This window comes from Dendrobates tinctorius, unplaced genomic scaffold (genome assembly GCF_039654945.1).
Source record: "Dendrobates tinctorius isolate UK_male_01 unplaced genomic scaffold, ASM3965494v1 ptg000201l, whole genome shotgun sequence".
In the NCBI taxonomy this organism is placed as follows: domain Eukaryota; kingdom Metazoa; phylum Chordata; class Amphibia; order Anura; family Dendrobatidae; genus Dendrobates; species Dendrobates tinctorius.
The window spans coordinates 8,237,004-8,261,349 of NW_027361868.1; the positions used below are offsets into that span (position 1 = coordinate 8,237,004).

The following is a 24,346-nucleotide window of genomic DNA, read 5'->3' on the forward strand; positions in this document are numbered from 1 at the left end:
TACTAATAATTATGGTAGAAGAACATGCAGATGTGTCATCTTGTATAGTGGATAGAAACTGGCTTCATCTGTAGTAGAATATTATATATATATATATATATATATATATATATATATATATATATATATATATATATATATATATATTACACACACACACACATACTTTTTTTCTGTGCAGATTTGTCACAAAACCTGAAGGATTTCCTAGTACCTACAAAGTGAATGAGATTCCTGACGTCTCATGCACACATTGCTTCTGCTATCCTTGCATTTCAATATTTTTGCTGTAGATCTCAACTATGCTACTAAATGGGGAAAAAAAATATGCATAAAAAGAAAGAAAAGCATGCAAAAAAAAAAAAGCAAAAAAAAACATGTATTTTATGCAGTGGGGTTTTCCTGCTAACACATTAGTAATTGCAGCAGATTTTTCTGCTGCAGATACTGACCGTGTGCACAGAGCTTTAAGGCCTCATGTGGCCAGTAGATGGATAATATGGAGACCCTTCACCATTTGGAAACTCCCTAAAAACGAGCGATTTTGAATATTCCGGAAGTCAGATGCCGGTTAACCAGGCAGGAATAAGTACTGCACGCGTTCCCGGGCCTGCGGCGTATGTTGCCTTCGCCTATTGCGTTACAAAGCCGCCGTCGCACCATCCTCCATAAAAAAAATGCCATTTACTTGCCCCGCAAAATTAGCAGCTGATTAATTCAGATTCTGTAGATTATTGCGGGTCACCACTGACAGCTGTATTATGTGCAATCATTGACGCCGAGTGCCACAACACTTAATTGGGGCCGTCACTTAAGGAAAAAGAAAAAAACTAAATGGGTAAAAAAACAAAAAAAAAAACGAAATAAAAAAAAAAAGGGAGAAAAACAGGTATTCATGTTTCAAGTGTTTTGAAGGCCGCTTTGAATACTGTTAACATTTCAAAATTTGCATCTCTCAATCACAGATGTTTCCAGACTCCGACATTAAATTCCAAATATTTATGCAGCGGATTCATCAGGAGCCGCGGGGAGAGGCGACAACACACAGCAATACTGCCACCAAGAGGCGGACGCTGGAACGGCACCTTACTTCCCCATTATTTATACCGGAGGTGCACGGCCGTCAGCAGCGACATCCTGCCTCATCGGAAAATGGATTTATCTAATGCCCTGTGGAAAATTACTATTTATGCTACACGGTAAAAACGGCAGCTCTCAGTGGAGGAAAAATGAATGGGATGGATGGTTTTATCAAGACGAGGCACACTTTGCTTTATTTTCATACGCGTGGCCCCCAAGGGTGGTTTGCACGTTCATGACCGGGCCAATTTTTACAATTCTGACCACTGTCCCTTTATGAGGTAATAACTCTGAAACGCTTCCATGGATCCCGGTGATTCTGACATTGTTTTCTCGTGACATATTGTACTTCATGTTAGTGGTAAAATTTCATTCAAATAACTTGGGTTTATTTGGGAAAAAAAACGGAAATTTGGCGAAAATTTTAAAAATTTCGCAGTTTTCCAACTTTTCCTTATATCACAGAGATACGGCACACAAAAAACTTGATAACTAACATTTCCCACATGTTTACTTTACATCAGCACAATTTTGGAACCAAAATTTTTTTTTGTTAGGAAGTTATAAGGGTTAAAAGTTGACCAGCGATTTCTCATTTTTGCAACACCATTTTATTTTTACAGACCACATCACATTTGAAGCCACTTTGAGGGGTCTATATGATAGAAAATACCCAAAAGTGACACCATTCTAAAAACTGCACCCCTTAAGGTGCTCAAAACCACATTCAAGAAGTTTATTAACCCTTCAGGTGCTTCACAGGAATTTTTTGAATATTTAAAAAAAAAAAAAAAATGAACATTTAACTTTTTTTCCACAAAAAAAACCAAAAAACTTCAGGTTCAATTTTTTTTTATTTTAACAAGGATAACAGGAGAAGTTGGACTGCAAAAGTTATTGTGCAATTTCTCCTGAGTACGCTGATACTGGATATGTGGGGGGAACCACTGTTTCGGCGCATGGCAGAGCTCAGAAGGTAAGGAGCGCCGTTTGACTTTTTCAATGCAAAATTGGCTGGAATTCAGATCGGACGCCATGTCACGTTTGGAGAGGCCCTGATGTGCCTAAACAGTGGAAACCCCCCACAAGTGGCCCCATTTTGGAAACTAGACCCCCCCCCCCCCAAGGTACTTATCTAGATGTGTGGTGAGCACTTTGAACCCCCAAGGGCTTCACAGAAGTTTATAACGCCCGGGTGTGAAAATAAAAAAATCGTATTTTTTCCACAAACATGATCTTTTAGTCCAATTTTTTTATTTTCCCAAGGGTAACAGGAGAAATTGGACCCCACAAGTTGTTGTCCAATTTGTCCTGAGTACGCTGACACCCCATATGTAGGAGAAAACTACTGTATGGGCACAAGTCGGGGATCGGAAGGGAAATAGTGACGTTTTGGAAAGCAGACTTTGATGGAATAGTCTGTGGGTGTCATGTCGCGTTTGGAGAGCCCCTGATGTGCCTAAACTATTGAAACTCCCCACAAGTGACCCCATTTTGGAAACTAGACCCCCCCACGGAACTTATCTAGATGTGTGGTGAGCACTTTGAATCCCCAAGTGCTTCACAGAAGTTTATAACGCCCGGGCGTGAAAATAAAAAAATCATTTTTTCCACAAAAATTATATTTTTGCCCCCAATTTTATATTTTCCTAAGGGTAACAGGAGAAACTGGACCCCAAAAGTTGTTTTGCAATTTGTCTTGAGTAGGCTGATACCCCATATGCGGGGGTAAAACACTGTTTGGGCGCATGGCAGAGCTTGGAAGGGAAGGAGCACCATTTGACCTTTTCAACTCAGAATTGGCTGGAATTGAGATCAGATGCCATGTTGTGTTTGGAGAGCCCCTGATGTGCCCAAACAGTGGAAACCCCCCCCAATTCTAACGCCAACCCTAACCCCAACACACCCCTAACCCTAGCCCTAATGGGAAAATGGAAATAAATACATTTTTTTAATTTTATTATTTTTCCCTAACTAAGGGGGTGATAACGGGGGTTTGATTTACTATTTATGGCGGTTTTTATGTTTGGCAGATGTCGCACGCTAAAAGACGCTTTTTATTGTAAAAACAGTTTTTGCATCACCACATATTGAGAGCTATAATTTTTTCCATATTTTGACCCACTGAATCATGTGAGGTCTTATTTTTTGGGGGACAAGTTGACGTTTTTATTGGTACCATTTTCGGGCACGTGACATTTTTTGATCGCTTTTTATTCCGATTTTTGGGACGCAGAATGAAAAAAACCAGCGTTTCAGGAGTTTCTTTTGGGGGGGTGCGTTTACACAGTTCCGCGTGTGGTAAAATTGATAATGTGGTTTTATTCTTCGGATCAGTATGGTTACAGCGATACCTCATTTATGTCGTTTGTTTATGTTTTGGCACTTTTATGCAATGAAAACAATTTTATATAAAAAAAATAATTATTCTTGCATTGCTTTATTCTGCGAGCTATAACTTTTTTATTTTTTCACTGACGATGCTGTATGGCGGCTCCTTTTTTGCGGGACAAGATGACGTTTTCAGCGGTACCATGGATATTTATATGCGTCTTTTTGATCGCGCGTTATTGCACTTTTTGTTCGACGGTATGATAAATCATTTTTTGCTTTGTTTTTTATTTTTATTTTTTAAGGGGTTCGCTAAAGGGGTTAACTAATGGGACAGTTTTATAGGGCGGATCGTTACGGATGCTGCGATACCAAATGTGTACTTTTTTTTTTTTTTAATTTACTTCCAAAAAAATGAATGAGGGAATTTTTTTTTTTTTTAAATTTAGTGATTTTTTTTTACATTTATACACTTTTTTTTTTTTTAACTTTACTACACAGTCCCAGGGGGGGACATCACTGTCATGTGACAGATCGCTGATCTGTCACATCACAGATCGCTGTGACAGATCAGCGCTCTGTCACAGGCACTGCACAGGCTTTCCTCATGCCTGCGCTTTGCAGGCACTGAGGAAGCCGGCTCCCTGCAAGCCCCCGAAGGTCCCCGTCGCCATTTTGGATCTGGGGACCTGCAGGGAAGAGGCCCCCGCAGTGGCGCTGCACATTGCGCTGCTCCGGGGGGGCTCAGGGAAGCACGGAGGGAGCCCCCTCCCTGCCGATGCTTCCTTTAACCCCCGATACACCGCGATCACGTTTGATCGCGGTGTGCCAGGGGTTAACGTGTCGGGGGCGGTCCGTGACCGCCCCGTCACATAGTGCCGGGTGTCAGCTGTGATAATCAGCTGATCGCTGTGACGTACTATCCCCGTCCCTGGTAATTAAGTCCCAGGGCACATGGACGGGATAGTACGTCACATGGCAGAATAGCTTAGTTACTCACCGACCGGTGTTTCTCGGAACCCATGACAGCACCACGGAGAGAGGGGGTCCGCCCATCAAGGACAGGAACCTACAGATAAAGAGGCGGCACCTCTCCTCCGCCCCCAGTTGGTTACAGAGCATCAGAGGGTCTCCCGGTTAGTTAACAACAAAAATATATATATATATATATATATATATATATATATATATATATATCTCTCATTATAATATTGCGTCTTATGGAGAAGCACCGTGTCTAACAAAACACTTTACACACATTAACTCGTGCTCACCGCACACGTGAAAAAGGGAGGTGAATAAGCAGGTTCTGTCATGGGTTCCGAGAAACACCGCTATCGGTGAGTAACTAAGCTATTCTCTCTCACCCATGACAGCACCACGGAGAGAATTTCAGAGATTGGTAGCTTACGGAGGGGCCACCGCCTGAAGGACCCTTCTCCCGAAGGTCAGGTCAGACGTAGAGGCTAGATCTAAGCAATAGTGCCTGAAAAAGGTAGAAGGTGTTGACCAGGTGGCCGCCTTACAGATCTGTTCTATCGATACCTCTGATCTTTCTGCCCACGAGGTCGCAATTGCCCTTGTAGAGTGAGCTTTTAAACCCTCCGGGATGGTATTCCCACTGGATGAATACGACAGGGCAATCGCATCCCTTATCCACCTTGCTAGGGTACTCTTGGATGCCTTGAGTCCCTTCCGAGGTCCCTGGAAACACACAAAGAGAGACCCTTCCTTCCTACATCCCTTGGTGGCCTCTAGGTACCGAACTAGACACCTCTTCACATCCAGGGTGTGAAATTTCTCTTATCCCCTATTCCTAGGGTTTGAGCAGAAGGAAGGAAGGACCACTTCTTGGGACCTATGGAAGTGTGTCGACACCTTAGGTAGGTATGCTGGGTCAGGTTTTAATAGGACTCTATCATCCAGGATTTTAGTGAACGGGGGTATCGCTGACAGAGCTTGAATATCGCTCACTCTGCGAGCGGATGTTAGTGCCACTAAAAATATAGTCTTTAATGATAGGGTTTTTAGGGGTGCTGACTGGATGGGCTCGAATGGGGGCCCTGTTAGTGCAGACAACACTAGGTTTAGATCCCATGACGGTATTTTTTGGGTGGTTATTGGCCTAGACCTGGCTGCAGCCCTCATAAACCGTGCCACCCAAGGGTTGCCTGCCACATCCTGGTTAGAAAGGGCACCTAGAGCCGCTATCTGTACCTTCAATGTACTAGTTGCCAGCCCCTGCTCTAACCCTTTAGTCAATTTGGACTCCATCTTGAACCCTTACCCCGGAGCTGGATAGAAATTTCCTCCAAGTTCTACCATAGGCCCTGGTTGTGATTGGTTTCCTACTCATATGTAGTGAGGAAACCAGGTTTTCTGAGAACCCCCTCCCCCTCAGCAGTGCCCTTTGAAATTCCATGCTGTTAAATGGAGGTTCACTGCCCGAGGGTGTAACACAGGACCTTGAGACAGAAGGTCGGGGAAATCTGGTAGAACCCAGGGGTCGGTTATTGACAGTATTCTCAGCCAGGAAAACCAAGTTCTTTTTGGCCAAAACGGGGCTATTAGTATCATCCGTGCCCTGTCTTCTCTGACTTTCCTTATGACTGCCATGATGAGAACGGGCGGTGGAAAGGCATACATTAGGCCCTGCGTCCATGGAAGCATAAACGCATCCAGGGTCCTGGAATTCCCCCTGGGGTCTAGGGAACAAAATGCTTCCACTTTTTTGTTTTTGTGGTCGGCAAACAGATCCATGTCCGGGGTTCCCCACATTTTTACAATCTTCTGAAAAATGGACTGTTTTAGGACCCATTCCTCCTGGTGTAACTAGGTGCGACTTAGAAAGTCTGCTGTCTGGTTTTCTGCTCCCCGTATGTGTAGTGCAGAGAGTGATAGTAGGTTTTTCTCGGCCAGCGTGAATATTTCGGAGGATGTGTTCATTAGTGTTCGGGATCTGGTTCCCCCCTGATGATTTATGTAGGCCACCATCACTCGATTGTCCGAAAATATTCGGACATGACGTCCCTTCAATACTGGTAGAAAGTGTGTTAGGGCGTAGCCTACCGCCAACAGTTCCTTTTGGTTCGAGGAGGCTTCTAGTTCCTGACCTTCCCATTCCCCCTGAGCCACCCTGTTGCTCATGTGTGCTCCTCATCCCTTGGGACTGGCATCCATGGTGATTATGTGTGTGACTTTTATCACCCAGGGAATCCCTTTGGATAGGTTGTCTCTGTTTCCCCACCAAGCTAGGGAACGAATAGTTTTGGAGTCTAGTGTAACATAACCTTCCAAGTGACCTCTTAATGCTGACTGGTTGGCTAAAACATCCCATTGGAGATCTCTCAAATGTAGCTGCGCCCACTGGACCGCCGGCAGGCAAGCGGAGAGGGACCCTAATAGTGACATTGCTTTTCTTAGAGTCATGGAAGGATTCTGCGTCGCTCTTGCTACCCTCTGAGCGATCCTCTCCTTTTCGTGGTCTGGCAGGTAACACTCCTGGGTGTTTGAGTCCAGTTTCAGGCCTAAGAACTCCTGGACTTTTCTGGGCTCCAGCTTTGATTTTTTCAGGTTTAGGAGCCATCCGAGGTTTTTTAGAGTGCCCATCACTCTGTCCCTCTGTTCCCTGCATCTTTGGGCCGAGTTGCTCGCTATTAAAAAGTCATCCAGACATGGGACTATTAGAACATCTTGTTCTCTTAAGGGTATGTCACACTAAGCGATATCGCTAGCAATATCACTATAACTTGTGACGTTATAGCGATATTGCTAGCGATATAGCGGTGTCTGATACTTACCTCCGACCGCTCCCCCGCTGGTTATCGCTGATCGCGCGAGAACGTCCTGGACTGTTTCTCGTCGTCAGCTTCCTGCGGCGCTTCCTGCTGTGACGACGAGCGACGCGTGGAACCGGGCGGGAGGACGCAGGATCGCCGCGTCTGACAGGTAAGTAGCGACCCCCGACCCCTGCTATGTCGCTGGTGAGATCTGCCTATGTGGCAGCTCACTAGCGACCACTTAGCGATGTACCAGCGATCCTGACCGCGTCATATCGCTGGTCGGGATCGCTGGTACATCGCTAAGTGTGACAGTACCTTTAGGTGAGCCATCATCTCTGCCACTAGTTTCGTGAAGATTCGCGGGGCTACCGAAATCCCAAATGGCAGGGCCCTGTACTGAAACTCCCTTATTTCGCCTCCTATGGAGACCGCAAGTCTGAGGTATTTTCGGGAGTCTTTATGGATGGGGACGTGATAGTAGGCATCGCTGAGGTCCAATACTACCATGAAGCAATGTGGAAAGAGAATTTTGATGGTCAACTTGATCGACTATTTTGAATTTTTCATTTCTGACATAATCGTTCAGTCTTTTAAGATTTATAATTGTCCGGAAGGTACCGTCCGGTTTGGTTATTATGAAGAGAGGCGAGTAGAATCCTCTGCCTTTCTCCCGCAGGGGAACCTCCTGGAGGACTTTTTTGTTCAACAGGCTTAGGACCTCTTTTTCGAGGGCTTCTTGTTCTTTTACTGATGATCTTAGTGGGTCACTACATATTTTTGAGGTGGGAGAGAGAGAAAGTCTACCCTTAACCCTGATCCTATCAGATTTAATAGCCAAGGGTTGTTCGATATTTTCCTCCAGGCTGGGAGAAAAAAAGCTTAGCCTCCCTCCCACCCTGTGCAAACAGTCACTTGGAGGGTTTTTTGTCTCGGGACGAGTTACCGAAGAACCCCCTGTCCCTCCTTCTGTCGTCCCATCTCTGTTCTCTCGGAGGTCTCCTCTGAAAAGTTTTTTTGTTTCGAAAGGATCTTTTAAAGCCTGTAGGGCCTGTCTGGCCTAAATTTGGGAATCCCTTCTTTTTATCCCCCGCCTTTTGGAGGATGTCATCCAATGTCTCTCCAAATAGGAATTTCCCTTCACAAGGGATGGCACATAGTCTGTAAGTCCCCGGGCCAACAATTAAGCCACAGTGTTCTTTGGGTTGCGTTTGATAGGGCTGCCGTTTTGGATGACAACCTTACCGAATCAGCCGAAGAGTCGGCTAAGAAGGCCGCCGCTCCCCTTATCACGGGAATGGATTCCAGGATCTTCTCCCTGGGTGTACCTTCCCTTATATATATTCCGCAGCGCTTTACAGTTTGCACACATTATCATCACTGTCCCCAATGAGGCTCACAATCTAAATTCCCTATCAGTATGTCTTTAGAGTGTGGGAGGAAACCGGAGTGCCTGGAGGAAACCCACGCAAACACGGGGAGAACATACAAACTCCTTGCAGATGTTGTCCTTTGTGGGATTCGAACCCAGGACCCCAGCGCTGCAAGGCTGCAGCGCTAACCACTGAGCCACCGTGCTGCCCTGCCTACATTCTCGTTTAGCGGGAATACTCTACGTCTCTTTTGGCCTAGTCCCCCGAACATTATGTCCTGGACTGATCTATCTAGCCGAGGGTCTGCTACCCCCATGGTAGACCTTACTGCTTTTACTAACATGTCTACCTCATCCAGGGGAAAGCAATGACGACCCTCTGTTGCTTCATCTGAGGATGACGAGTCGGTGTCTGAAGTATGTGATGTAACTTCCCCTGACGTCGAGGCCTCTGACTAGGAGGCTGCTACCGTGTCCCTTTTCCTTCCCCTCTCTTTGTGTTTTAGGGATGAAAGGGCACTTTGAAACGCCGACTGGATTACCGCTCTTAGATCCGAGGCGTAATCCGGGGTTTCCTCACAAAGAACTTCCTGTATGCAGGAGTCGAAAAGTTTTTTATCCCAAGGTGCTGGTAGCGGCCTTCTACAGGTGGGGCATTCCCTGTTCTTTGTCTTTTCTTTCTTCTTTCCCTAATAAGGGAAAGAAGTCTATTATAATGGGGGACATTCACGTAGATCACTTACCCCGTTATGCGCGGTTGCAGGTACCGGTTCGGAAGGTGGACTCGGATCCCTCACGGGCTGATCCACAGAAGGTGACTTGCTCCTCGCAGTCGACTTGCTCTGCTGCGTGGAGTGGCTACTGGACCGGCCCTCTCGCCCGTCCTTTTCTTTTTGCCGGCGATAGTGCCTGTGCTGCTGCTGCTCCTTATGCTGCTGCATTGGCTGCTCCTCATGCTGGTCGCTGGCCTCATTGTTTACAGGACGCTTCCAGCAAGGAGCAGCTTCCGCGTTCTTCTTTTAAATCTCCCAGGCGCTGACGTCACCTTCTCCCAGCCTGCCCCGCTGTGCCCCGGGGAGCACGCAAAGCGCATGCGCCGACCGCGGGGACCAGGAAGTAGTCATTCCATTTCCGGGGAAGCGCCATATTGGTACACCTCTGGACCGCGCGCTGCCCCCGCGTTTACCGGCGTCCCCCAGCCCCAATCTCCTTTCCGGAGCGGCGGCTCGATCCCCCCCGCCCGCTCACCCTGTACAGCCCCTCGGCAACAGCGGTGGCGGCTTCAGGCACCGACCCCGTCGTGGCAGGGGCCTCCCCGTTGCCTGGACAACGAACGGGACGGCACTGGCTCCTCTTCATAGGTAAGCCTGCCGCCTGATGCAGGATCCACGGGTCACCCGTCAAGGACAGGAACCCAACTGGGGGCGGAGGAGAGGTGCCGCCTTTTTATCTGTAGGTTCCTGTCCTTGATGGGCGGACCCCCTCTCTCCGTGGTGCTGTCATGGGTGAGAGAGAAAGGGGTTAAAAGTCTAAAGCTTATTATTTTTGTCAGATCACTTAACCCCTTCCTGCTGACGTGAAGAATCACCTTGCGTGGTTTTTATTTTATTTTATTTAATGCACAATGAATAATGTAAAATACAACCCACTCCTGAAAAAAAAAATAAAAAAAAATAATGATAATATGGTAGAATTGAAATTTTTGTTTGTTTTGAATTTCTATTTAACCATTTCACTGCAATAAAAAAAAATTCCCCCAATTTTAAGTGCATTATAGGGTAAAGTGACTGGGGTCGTTCACAAAGTACAACTCGTCCTGCAAATACTAAGTCCTCGAATGGCTACGGCGATAGGAAGTGAAGCAATGGTTATAGGGAGAAGGGAGGGAGAAAATAAACAAATGAGAAAAACGAAAATTGGGGTTTGTCTTTTTTTTTTTTTAATAAGGCTAGTTTCACACTTGCTTTTTTTTGCAGCGCGTTTTTCCCGCAAAAAAACGCATTGAAAAAACGCATACATAAGCATACAACTGCTGCGTTTTTTTCAAGCATTTTTATGAGCATGCATGAAAAAAACGCAGCGTTTTTATGCGTTTTTAGTGCGTTTTTACCGCGTTTGCGTTTTTTTCCAACATTTTTAGGTGGCCCCTCACACTACCCAAACCATGACTTTACTAACCCTAACCCTGACCCTAACCCTAACCCTGACCCTAACCCTGACCCTAACCCTTAACCAAATCATACTTAACCCTAACCCAAACCCTAAACCCTAACTAACCCTAACCCTAACCCTGACCCTAACCCTAACCCTGACCCTAACCCTTAACAAAACCATACTTAACCCTAACCCTGACCCTAACCCTGACCCTAACCCTAACCCTTAACAAAACCATACTTAACCCTAATCCTGACCCTAACCCTGACCCTAATCCTTAACAAAACCATACTTAACCCTAACCCTAACCCTAACCCTGACCCTAACCCTTAACAAAACCATACTTAACCCTAATCCTGACCCTAACCCTGACCCTAATCCTTAACAAAACCATACTTAACCCTAACCCTGACCCTAACCCTGACCCTAACCCTAACCCTGACCCTTAACAAAACCATACTTAACCCTAATCCTGACCCTAACCCTGACCCTAACCCTTAACCAAACCATACTTAACCCTAACCCTGACCCAAACCCCAACCCTAACCCTGACCCTAACCCTAACCCTAAACCCCCTTAACTAACCCTAACTCTAACCCAAACCCCTAAATTCCATGGTTAAAAAAAAAAACGCATATGCAAAAAAACGCATACATGAGCATGCCAGTGCGCACATATGCGCATCCATAGGCTATAATGGCCATTTTTAGCGCAAAACGTGCGCATATGTGCGCATGCGCTTTTTTGCAGGGTCAAAAAATGCAACATGCTGCGTCTGGAAAATACCAACGCACACCCCAAAAAAACGCAGCGCATGAAAATCGCATACATGCGCTTACCAGCGCGCAGGTATGCGCACCCATGTTAAATATAGGGGGAAAAACGCATGCGCAGGTATGCGTTTTTTTCCAGCGCTAAAAAACGCAAATGTGAAACCAGCCTAAGTTGGGCCTAATTTGCAAAATTTAAAAAAAAAAAAAAAAAAAAAAAAGATTCCCCTCACTGTTACAATCATGGCACATGGTTTTTTAGTTTTTTGTAGTTTGTGACCGTGTTACAAACCGCTGATTTTTTTTAATTTTTTTTTTTTTAAACATACTTTAGATTTTATTCATTTTAGCTTGTGAATACACACTGCTAAAAAAAATTAAATAAAATAAAGAGAACACTAAAATCCCACATCCTAGATATCCCTGAATGAAATATTCCAGTGGTATTTGTTGAGAACAAAAAAAAAAAAGAACAATGTAAATCACAATTAGTATCCCATGGAGGTCTGGAGGTGGAATGATACTCAAAATCAAAGTGGAAAATCAAATTACAGGCCGATTCAAATTCAGTGGAATTGCCTCAAGACAAAGAAATGATGCTCAGTAGTGTGTGTGGCCTCCACGTGCCTGTATGACCTCCCTACAACGCCTGGGCATGCTCCTGATGGATCTCCTCCCAGACCTAAATTAAAACATCAGTCAACTCCTGGACACTCTGTGGTGCAACGTGGCATTGGTGGATGGAGCGAGACATGATGTCCCAGATGTGCTCAATCGGATTCAGGTCTGGGGAACGGGCAGGCCAGCGCATAGCATCAATGCCTTCATCATGCAGGAACTGCTGACACACTCCAGCCACATGAGGTCTGGCATTGTCATTCATCAGAAGGAACCCAGGGCCCAGTGCACCTGCATATGGTCTCATGATGTGTCTGAGGATTTCATCCCGGTACAGAATGGCAGTCAGGGTACCTATGGCTAGCAGCATACGTAGGGCTGTGCAAAGAGTCTCGCTGGCATTGTGCTCCTGTGCAGGCATACTTCTCGCTGCCCGGTTGAGGGCAGAACAAAGTACTGCAGTGGGCATGTGCCGGGAAAAGGTCAAAGAACCCCGATGCATGTGCACTGCAGTACTCTAATCAGGGCACAACAGAAGCAGGAGCGTGATGCCAAAAAGACTATCCAAACAGCCCTCCATGTGCTAGCAAGAGGTACCCTGACTGCCATTAGGCACCGGGATGAGATCATCAGACTCCCAGAAGATGGGAGGCACCTGACCGATACCGTGACCCCCATCGGACCCAACCACCCCATAGGCGTGTATTACAAAAAGTCTTTATCTAGTCCTGCAGGCCAGATAAGGGGCAGATATACAACATTATAAAATGCTGTATATCAGCCCGGAAAGGTGGTGGCCGCATCTCATATAGTAGAAACCTGGAGACAGGTTCCTGTTAATGTAAGGTGCATGTTCCTATTGGTCAAGCCCGTTACTACTCCACCTGCTACCACCAATTTACCACATACCATAGTCTGTGGTTAGTACAAAGAGGTGTTTTTTTGTTTTGTTTTCTTTATATTTTTTATTATTTTGGTGGACCCTTTTAAAAATAAGTGATAAAGTTAGTAAGTTTTAAGTAGCCCATATAAGTGGCCGAGCTTCAATACCGGACACAGTCTAAGGCCAAGACAACTCACCATCAGAACTACAGTCAGAGAGGCTGTCGGGAAAGTCTCCAAAAGGTTCTGCTGGACCGATTAGATCCGAGCCGTCGTGCACGTCGCCACCCTGCAGAACAAAGAGGAATATATCATGTGTGCAAACCTGCCCTCCATTTATACCGAAGCCCAGGAGAAAATGTAAGGAGGGGGAACGGTCACTGGCGACAAGACCTTCTTGGCTTTCTGCTTCCATAGTAAAGCGGAATGGGATCTAATATCTGTGCGCTGCCAATTAGGATCATGAGGCAGCAAGGAGGGGAATCTAATGTGATTTCATTCAATAGAGGAGCTGCGGGGTTTTTTGTTTTATTTTTTTTAACAACATTACTTTTAATGGACATAGAACTAGACAGTACGAACTAGAGAAAACTAATAATTTCCATGGTCAGAAAAATGTTAAATAAAACTTGATGAGAAATCTCCCTTTAAGGATGCAATTTTTTTCTTCAAGGCGTTGAGGTGATGGAAAAAAAAAAAAAAAAAAAAAAAAAAAAGTTTTGGTGGTTCAAACATTTTTTTTTTCTCTTTTTCGTATATTTATGGTGTCTACCCTACAGGTTAAATAATTTAATATTTTGATAGATCAGAAATAAAACTCTTAAATGGAACCTATCACCCCCCCACGCCCTACCCCAGGGCCTATTAAAGTAAAAGAGCCACCTTCAGCAGCACCAAGGTTGCATTCTGTGAAGGTGGCTCTTATGTTTATTATCCCAAGGAACGCTGAAATAGACTTTTATAAATTGCCCACCATACCTTTATTGCGTCATGGAGGTGTGTTTTCTCCCCTTGTCTCAACAGCCTCGCAGCCGTCCATCATCCCCCTCCTCTCTTTCTTGTGACGTCACTGCGCTTAGCAATCAGTTCTCGGGTATACGCCGTGCGCGCTGCCCGGGAACTTACTATCGCGCCTGCGTGTAGCGGAGGCCCCAGATGCCGCCCCGCAGTGTGTTATGATGTAGTCACACTGCGGGGCTGGGAATCTGGCGCCTGCGCAGTGAGAATCTCTGCGCCTGTCCCCATCTTCCTCCGCCTTTTTCCTCTACCGGAATACGTCGGCAGCGCCTTAGTGAGCTGAAGCTAAGCTCCCCACACCGAGGAGATCACAGGCAGCACTGCACATCACCTGACAGTAACGATTGGAAGGCTATGTGCACACGTTGCGGATTCTGCTGCGTTTCCGCAGCGTTTTTGGCCCTGCGGAAACGCAGCAGTTCCGCAGACATGGTACAGTACCATGTTAGCCTATGGCTTTTCAAAACCGCTGTGCTCACACTGCGTTTTTTTCCGCACGGTATTGCTGCAGTTTACAAACCGCAGCATGTCAATTGTTAGGGCGGTTTACGCAGCGGTTTCACACCTTTAACATAGTAGAGGTGTGAAACCGCAGGGCAATCCGCAGGAAAACCGCAGGTCACTTTAACTGAGGTTTTACTTGCGGATCCGCGCTGAAAAACCCGCAGGTGAATCTGCAATGTGTGCACATAGCCGAAGGGTGGCAAAGGAAACATTGCTTGTAAGTTTATATTACAATGAAATTCCATTAGTGTATTCCGGTGGAGGAAAGTGGCGGAGGGAGATGGGAACAGGATGGGTATGGTGGAGTCACGAGAAAGAGAGGAAGCGGCGCCCGGAGGCCAGAGGGGGATGATGGATGGCTGTGAGGCGGTTGACACAGATGGAGAAAACCTACCTCCCTGACTCAATAAGAGGTATGGCGGGAAATTTAAAAAACTCATTAATTCAGCGTTCCTACGGATAATAAACATAAGCGCCTTTCACATAAGGCAGACTTAGTGCTGCTGAAGGTGGCTCTTTTACTTTAATAGGCCCTGGGGGGGGGGGGGGGTGACAGGTTCCCTTTAAATTTATTAGCTTGGGAGAGTGGGGGGCATAGCTTGGAATTTTTAGGTTATGTTTATATATATATTTTTTTTTTAATGTTTTAAAATGTACAATGTATTTGTTAGCTCCCATAGTGAATTAAATTCCTGGAACATCCCTGTGATCACAATAATTCTTTTTTCTCTGCTCTATGCAGAAACAGGAAGTCTCTTGTCCCTGCATTTATCATTCCCCTCCATCTCCTGACCCAGCTACTCTCTCCTCCCCCCTGCCCGACACTTTTGCAATGACTGATGACTCATGCAGGGAAAATGGACCTCCTGTTTCTACGCAGAGCTTAGAAGGATTCAGTCAGTTTTTCATCATGTGATGTCATAGATCTACTGGAAAAGAGAATTATCTGAGTAGAAGGGCAAAATGAGCAATTGTAAGTGCACAGTGCTATATAATATGGTGACTGCAATATATTAGGATAAAACTTTGATAGGAAGAGGAGGAACAGGAGGAGGAGGAGGAGGAACAGGAGAAGGAGGAGGAACAGGAGAAGGAGGAGGAACAGGAGAAGGAGAAGGAACAGGAGAAGGAGGAGGAACAGGAGAAGGAGGAGGAACAGGAGAAGGAGGAGGAACAGGAGAAGGAACAGGAACAGGAGAAGGAGGAGGAGCGCTTCTTTAAGTAATTTTTCTTATCTTGTCTTTTTTGTGCTGGCAGATTTTGCACCAAATTCCTCAAAATGGTGCATGAGGTTTGATAAATTAGGCTCAATTTCAAAGATTCTTCCGTTTCCTTTTTTTCTACCTTTTTACAGTCAAATGACTCAATAGCCTTTAAAATGTTAGTATTAAACTGAAAAATATAAAATATTATTATTAATTTGCACTCCACTGGAATACAATTACACAAACATTTAGTCTAGTATGATCAACAGGTACAAAACCAGCCCCAGATCATTAAGCAGACATACATACACATATATATATATATATATATAAAAAAAAAAAAAAACACAAAAACAACTAGTGTAAGGCTATGTGCACAAGTTCGGAAATGCTGCGGAAAATTCCGCAACTCCCGCCGTGGGTAAAACGCATGCGAATTCGCATGCTTTTTTTCCCCCACGAAAAACAAGCATTTTGCAAGCGTTCTTCACTTGCGGAATGCTTGCGCATTCCAAGCATCACTTGGTAATGTGATTGACAGGTTGGTCACACTTGTCAAGCATAGTGATTGACAAGTGTGGCCAACTTCTTACTATTGATGCTGCCTATGCAGTCTCAATAGTAAAAAGATATAATGCTGAAAATAATTTAAAAAAAAAAAAAAAAAAATCGTGATATTCTCACCTTCCGGCGGCCCCCACAGCCTTCCCGATCCTCGCGATGCTCCCGGCAACTCCCGGTCCCAGCGATGCCTTGCGACAATGACCCCAGATGACGTAGCATCACGTGAGACCGCTACGTCATCACAGGTCATTGTCGCAAGACATCGCTGGGACCTGAAGGTGCTGGAAGGACTCTGGAGGCTGCCAGAAGGTGAGAATATCACGATTTTTTATTTTAATTCTTTTTTTTTAACAGGGATATGGTACCCAGGGCCTGGAGGACAGTCTTCTCTCCTCCAGACACAGGGTACCACCCGCACATGATCCGCTTACTTTCCTCATGATGGGCATAGCCACATGCGGAAAGTAAGCGGATCAATGCATCTCTATGAGTGCGGAATCACAGTGATTCCGCACAAAGAATCAGCATGCTGCGTATTTTTCCGCGAAGCGACTCCGCCGCGGAAAACTACGCAGCATTAGAACAGCATTGTGGAATGCCATTGAATTCAATGGGTTGCGTTGTGTGTTTTCGCGGCGAAAAAAAAACGCATACAATCCGCAACGTGTGCACATAGCCTAAAAATGGCACAAAAGCCATTAAGACTGACACTAAAAAAATGCCTGAAAACCAAACTTGATTAAAAAAAAAAAAAAAAGTCATTCTAATTTAACTCTTACTTTCTTTGTGCTTTATATTCTCAAAATGCCCAAAATCTGTGTTAGCTGTCAGTGCAGGAAACAGTGATGTAGTTTACCTAGTCGCATGTGTTGCTCATGCAGGTTAATTGCATTTACCTTAAAAAAGTCTTGCAGTTGTGCGCTGTTGTAAAGAGCCGGGATGTTGGCGGAGAACTGCAGCAGATCCTCGGCACACTGGCGTCTCTCCTCTATGACACACTCGTCAAATCTCCCTGGAATAGACACGTCTCATTAGAAGGCAGAGGAGACCATACAGACTGATACAAATCTTGCATCATGCGACGCAGCACAGGAATAAGGATGAATATTCCATAGGGATCAAACCAATCCTCATTTCTGGGACAGGAAATGAATTGATCTGCTGGAAAATAAACGTTCAAGATCAACCATCTAGGTTTTTCATAAATAGATTATTTCCCAAATCATCCGACTTTCTAAAATCATCCGGATTATTGCTCATTAGCTCTAATATAGAAAGAGCTGGAGAAATCCCCAAAGGGAGATACAGTACAATAAATTGGCCTCAAGATCTTCATCAGAAATCACAGAAAATTGGTAAAAAAAAAAAAAGCGCATATAAAACAAAATTAGTCGTCTTGCGTTTCGCTTAATTCGCTTCATCCGGGGAGCAAAATTCTACTTTTCTGCAAGTGTAACAAAAGATTTTATCGCAGTACTTCACTATTTTGGCATTTCTCCGCTTGCTATATTATTAGATCTAAAAAGCAATATTCCGTATGATTTGGGAATGCTGAATAACACTTCTATTAACGAAAAGTATAATTAAAAAAATTAATTTGATTAAACCCACAGATGCACGCTTTCGCAGCAGAACAATTATCAGGGATACTCTTGTAATGAGTGTGTCCATCACATGACAGGGACAGCGTTTTACCCCCAGAAAGAAAACAAAAAAAAAAAAAAAAAAAGTCTTATGGAATAAAAGCAAGCAGAAATCCTAAAGCTAGGATTCAAAAGCGACATATTAAAGGGTTACAAGAGCAAAGGTGTATAAAGGGTTTTCCTAATGGGACAGAAGCTGTTCAGATTGACGGTAAGGGAAGGCAGTGTAATGTTCTATGTTCCTTAGTGAGGAAGGGTTCAAGACTAGTGATGGGCCAACTCATGGATACCTGGTTCCGTTGGGTTCAGTCGAACATTTAAAAAAAAAAAAAAAAAAAAAAAAAGCTTGGTTCGGGTACCAGAACGGTACCCGGACCCCACTCAAATGAATGGGGGTCCGAACATCCAGTGTTTCCCACGCTGTCAACTATGTAACAACACGAGAAACATCGGATCTGGAGGACAGCAAGGTCGTTACCACCAGTCAGAGCGCTGCAGTTCCCACACTGTCACATAGATGACAACGTGGGAGAAAGCAGCTGTGACTGGCGGTAATAAAGCTACTGCCGGTCACAGGCATCAGTTGATTAGAGTCTCGCTGAGAGCAGTCGTGTGATGACTAGAGTATTCAGCCAGCGCTTGGGCAATAAATAAATATATACTTGTGTATAAGCCGACCCCCCTAATTTTGCCACAAAAAAACTGGGAAAACTTATTGACTCGTGTATAAGCCGAGGGTGGAATCCATAGACTATGCCCCCATATGCTGCCCCACATGTTGCAAAGAAAAAAAAAAAAAAAAAAAATTCCATACTCACCTCTCCTGGGTCCATCGCCGCTGTCTGCCGCTTCTTGAGTCAGTGACTGTTCAGCCAGCAGAGGGGCGGCCAGCACTAGCCACGTCACCGCGCCCCCTGCTGCCTAAACGTCACTGACACAGGATGCAGCAGAGACAGCGGTGAGCAGCGATGGACTGGGGGACAGGTGATTATCGCTATACTCACCCATCTTGCCGCGGTCTCTGCAGCCTCGCTTCTCCACTGTCTCTTCCTGTCTTCAGCGGTCACATGGTACCACTCATTACACTCATGAATATGCGCATATTCATGAGTGTAATGAGCAGTACCACATGACCACTGAAGACAGGAAGAGACAGTGGAGAAGCGAGGCTGCAGAGACCACGGCAGGACAGGTGAATATGATATGACACCCCCGCTCCCCCTCCCCCGCCGACCCCCAGGTATATGACCCGTGTATAAGCCGAGAGGGGGACTTTCAGCCCCAAAAAATGGGCTGAAAATCTTGGCTTATACACGAGTATATACGGTAATTGCGTTTTCCCTTTATTTTTGCTAACCTGCACAGTTAAAACCGACAGATGCGTGCTGAAGCCCTCCGCGTTATCTTGGTGGGTTATCAAAAATAGAGGGGTCCCCAGGCCATTTTATTAAATTTAAATTAAAAAAAAAAAAAAAAAAAAAGCGTGGGTTGCCCCCTACTTTTGACAACCAGCCTTGCTAAAGCAGACAGCTGTGGGCTGGTATTCTCTGACTGGAACGGGGCCATGGATATTGGTAGGATGTGAGCGGTTGTCCTCTTGGTAGTCCTCTTTTTGTGCTATTGCTGTTTAGTGTTAGGACTCGTAAGCATGGAGATCCATGACGAGGGTTACAAACTTACGTATTTTGGCCAAAATATCAACTAATACCTCACATTTATGTGGTTTTTGCACTTTATTTTTCAGGGTACAGTTGGACCCATTTGGTCTTGTAAACTGTGGTGTCTGTTCACATGGGATGCATTTTCATAGCGCTGGGCAGCCCGCCTGATCTAATAGAAGGGCGTAACTAATAGGCTGTTAACCTGGATGCTGTGCACTGCCATAGTGTGAACAGCGCCCCCTCCATGGATTGGTAAGGATGTGAGCGGTTGTCTCATTGGTATTCTTGCACCTGTGTTGCCGCCATCTTAACTATATGGGTCCACTGCATCCTGACAGTGCATTTGTTTGGAGGCCTGGGCAGGTAAGCATCTCTGCCTTTTTTGCTGTATTTTAGAATTTTTGGAGGAATTTCAAGTCCTCTTTTTGTGCTATTGCTGTTTAGTAATATTTGTGGGGTTGATGTCAGTTTTGTGGAGTGTTTATTTCAAATAAATAAAAATATACACAGACAAACTACTTTAATTTTCACTATAGGTTTAGTAACGGGGGTGCCTTATAGAGACTTCTCCATTACTAACCCCTGAGCTTCATATCAGCAGAAATTCCAAAGCTGACATCAACCCCATAAATATTACCTCAATTGCCATCGCACTACAGAAAGTGCCAGAATTTGCGCATCTAATAGTAGCGCCATTTTTGGGGTGGCTGCGATTTTTAGGCTGGGGGGGTTGGCTATATCTATGGCCCCTTCCCAGTTTGAGAATATCAGCCCCAGCTTTTTGCTTTTGCTTGGTCGGTTGTTACGGTAAATATGTGTGGGTGGTGGGCTGGGGGAGGTTCAACGCGCCGTTTTAAAATATAAATTATTTATTTAAATAATTTAAGAAAATGCCGTGGGGACCCCTCAATTCTTGATAACCAGCCAACATAAAGCTGGCAACTGCAGTCTTAAGCTGTCTTTTTTACCTGTGCTGGTTATCAATAATAATAGAGACCCCACGTCTTTTTTTAATTTTATTTATTGCACAGATGCCAGCTGATGAATACTCCTCATCGTACACCTGTTCTCAGCGAGACCATGTGTACGATGAGAACAGTACTCGCTCATCATCTGACTCCGGTGACCGGTGATAACTTTTTGACCGCTGGTCACAGCTGCTGGCTCACAAGCTGTCATCTGTATGACATCGTGGGAACCCCAGCACTATGACTGGCGGCAACAAAATTACCGCTGATTAGAGTTGGTGTTTCTCGCACTGTCACACAGATGACAGCATGGGAAATGCCAAATCTTGGGGCTGCAGAAACTGAACAGTAACATGGACTTCATGAAGAAGTCAGTGTTCGGGGTTCTCCATACATGGACACTAAGGGTTCGTGCATGGACACTAGGTGTTCCTTGGGGTTACGGTACTTTACCTGTTAGGGACGGCAGAACGCACTAAATATAAAATAACGTAAAGTGCGTTTGCCGCCCGGGGTCCACTGTGCAGAAGGTGTTAACACTGCTGCTAGATAATGGCGGACATACAATATGGTGGTATAACGCACACGGGTTGAACGTCACCTGGGTGTGCTGAGCGATCACTGTTATTTTCACAGAGACGCCTAAATGATAAACACAAAAGGCTGAGCCTGTTAGCGTCACAGGTCAGAGAAGTGCACACACGGTATATGGTCACAGGAGCTGGGCCCTAGGCAGAGGGTCAGCGTCCGTCTAGACCTACAGTGTGTGCGGCGTCGCTACTGCGGACACCAAGAGGAGCTGCAGACTGCAGCGCGGCGAGAGACACTGACGCTTATCGACAATGCCCGGTTGCAGGCGCACTGTCAGACGCTAGCACTGTGGAGAATGCTAATGTGGCTTGTAGCTTGCCACTGGCTGGCGCTGACTCTAAAGCTAAGTCCCTATACACACACACTTGTAATATCAGAGGGAGGGGATCTTAATGAGTCATTCACAGGTACATGCATCCATCATCATTCACACAGTTAGCAACTATACTAACTAAACTAACTAACTATACTAACTATACTAACTAACTATACTTCACTATACTAGCGCATGGCCGAGCGGCCATGCGAACCTTTTATAGCCGGGACCTTTCCGGAAGCTTCCAGATCCCGGACCAATCAGATCACGAGAAGGACCTGGGCATGTGACTGCCGATCTCCAATGGGAGATTGTCTCGTGAGCAAGCCCAGTAGCGCGACTTGAGGACTTAGCCTCTGAAGTAGCTTGCTGCTGAGCAACCTGCACTACTATTGCTGGCCCAGAGGTGGCAGTAACAACCAGACCCACAGAGCTGGTCTGAGCAGGGCGTCTGGAACGCCGAGATTGCTATGCAGGCTCCTGAGCGGTCGGTGGAGAATGGGAGACCGCTGAATGCAAGGCTCTGGATTCCTGCTGAACCGCCGCAGGAACCCGACGCCTAACATTACCGTTCGGAATCGCCCAGCTCTATTCAAGACCAATCAATTTCTGCACCCAAATGGAAGGGGATTCTTTACTGTAAGAGCAGTGAGACTGGAGCCTCTACCTGAATAAATCAAATTCGTGCAATGAGTAAAAGAACTACAAAATGGGTCTGGAGTATAATATTACAAATTATTTATAATTCATAGAAAACTGAAGACAGGTTGATAAATGGGGGTCCACCTTTGAAGTTGGGGCCATTATTTATTTATTGTTTTTTTTTTGTTTTGTTTTTTTTACAGTTAAATGCATATATTTGGTTGGGGCTAAACATTTTTTGCAATTGGGCTTCATTTAAAATTTTGCATCATTTTGCTTTTACAGGCTCTTTGTTTCCCAGTACAATCAACTTTAATGTGGTTTGTCATCATAATTCAGCTTAGAGGAGCTTGGAAGAAAAAAAAAAAAAAAAAAAAAAGACCCACAGAATGAGCTCACTGATAGTTCCTCAGTTAACTCATTCTCCAATTTTTGGATTCGCAGCACTTCAACTTGAACTGCATATTTTACCCTGTAATGCACAAGGTGAAATCTGCAAAAGGAAAACTTGTATGTGTGAGCACGCCTTTAGCATTTCAGGAAGACAACGTGCTGCACCCGCTTCTGAGTGTAAAGGAAAATATTTCCATCCACTGACAGCACACAGATTTTATAAAACCTCTGCGTTCACTGGTTTTTTCGGCATTAGATCACTGCCTGTAAATATAGTATAATGCATGCAGTACACACTGAGGCATGGGATCAGGACGGGGGTCTTACAGGAAATAAATGCCCCCTCTGGATAAGTAAACAGAACATAGCAGAGGGAATATTTCACAATATTGCAAGCTGATGTTATCACCCCCTATAACAGGTAATGGCGCGCCGGCTGGAACTCAAAGTGCAGATAGGACAGGATGGATCCGTTATCATCAATGATAACTCACGGTTTATTTCCTGCACAGGGAGTGGACGGAAAACAGGAGACGCTGTCAGGGGTCTCCTGAGTGGGATCCAATCGCATTTAGTAGTTAACTTTTTTTTTGTTGTTTTTAATCTTTTTAGACTATGTGGAAATACAAAAAAAAAAAAAAAGAAATAAAAAAAAATAATGAAGTAATGTGATGTGGAAATTCCCAGATACCCCTGACCAGACTTACTCAGGGTGAAGATCCAAGGCTGAGGTTTAAATTGATATTTTCTCATTAAGGTCGATACTAGTTTTTTTTCCATGATAATGGTGGCAGCCATAATGTATACATTACAGAAAATGATTAATTTACTTCTGTGGGAGAGTGTACGGAGCATGCTTCAGTACCTGTGCAGAGGTCACTGTGCAGAGAGGAAGAAGGGTCTGCCGTGCCATCCCAGTGATGTCCTGTAAATATGAGGTATACTGTAGTGGAAGTCTAACTGCGTACCGGGGGGGCATCAGTGGTCCAGACCCCGCAGACCTAATATCATAAGTGCATTGGCCAGAGTGCTACGGTTTGATTTTTTTTCTCCTCTGGTCACATAATAATTAGACTTGGGGTCTGTTCTAGGTGATGAAAAATTTTAGGGTTCTGCTCTTGCTCTTAGGGGTCTGTGCTGCAGCATGATAAATGTTAGAGGTCTGTTCTAGGGTTTCATAAATTGTCAGGTCACGTTTGAGGGGGATATGACTCATTTTAGAGGCTTGTTAAGGAGGATTAATAATACGGATCTGTTTTGGGCTAGAATGATAATTTGTAGGGGTCTTTTATAAGGGTATGATAATTTATGGACGCTTGATTAATTTTAGGAATCTGATCTGAAAAAAAAAAAAAATGTAAGAGCCCAGGATCCCAATGAATATAGGCGTTTAAGGTAACTTTAATTTCATTGTTGGCCAGTGGCTGCCACTCTCACATTCCCAAGTTTTGACACCGCCGGCTCTTTCCCGGAAATGAAAAGTCATCAGGGTGCGGTGATAGAAGCAGGGCGAGTGACAGCAGTGCCAAACCACAGCGTCCATGACCATGCCATTTCGGAAAAGTTGCATTTTATTAATCTGTCTAAACATTTGGATAAGCAAAGTTGTAGAGGAAAAATAAAGACAATATAAATAGTGGCATAAAACAGAGAATAAGGTGCAAATGTGGTAACACTGTCAGTAGCAAAGGTACACTTGGTAGCAAGCAGTGCATGTTATTGTGTCACTGCGGAATCTATACGAGAATGGGGAAGACTTTCAATGTAGACACTCTGCATAAAAATCAACTCCACTGATATTTATTTGGATTCACAAAATTCTGCATTTGTCAAAAAGAAAAGAAAAAAAAAAAAAA

General features: G+C 44.8%; 1 protein-coding gene across 1 annotated transcript in view; it reads right to left on the reverse strand.

The window, feature by feature from the left end:
* The window catches only part of RPS6KC1 (ribosomal protein S6 kinase C1), a 165,100-nt gene that overhangs the window by 130,826 nt on the left and 9,928 nt on the right, over window positions 1–24,346 (reverse strand). Inside the window, exons 4-5 of the mRNA XM_073553364.1 lie at window positions 17,173–17,288; window positions 13,185–13,275 (exon numbers count right to left, since the gene is read on the reverse strand). Coding sequence (XP_073409465.1) covers window positions 13,185–13,275; window positions 17,173–17,288 — 207 coding nt within the window. The remainder of the gene's footprint in view (window positions 1–13,184; window positions 13,276–17,172; window positions 17,289–24,346) is intronic.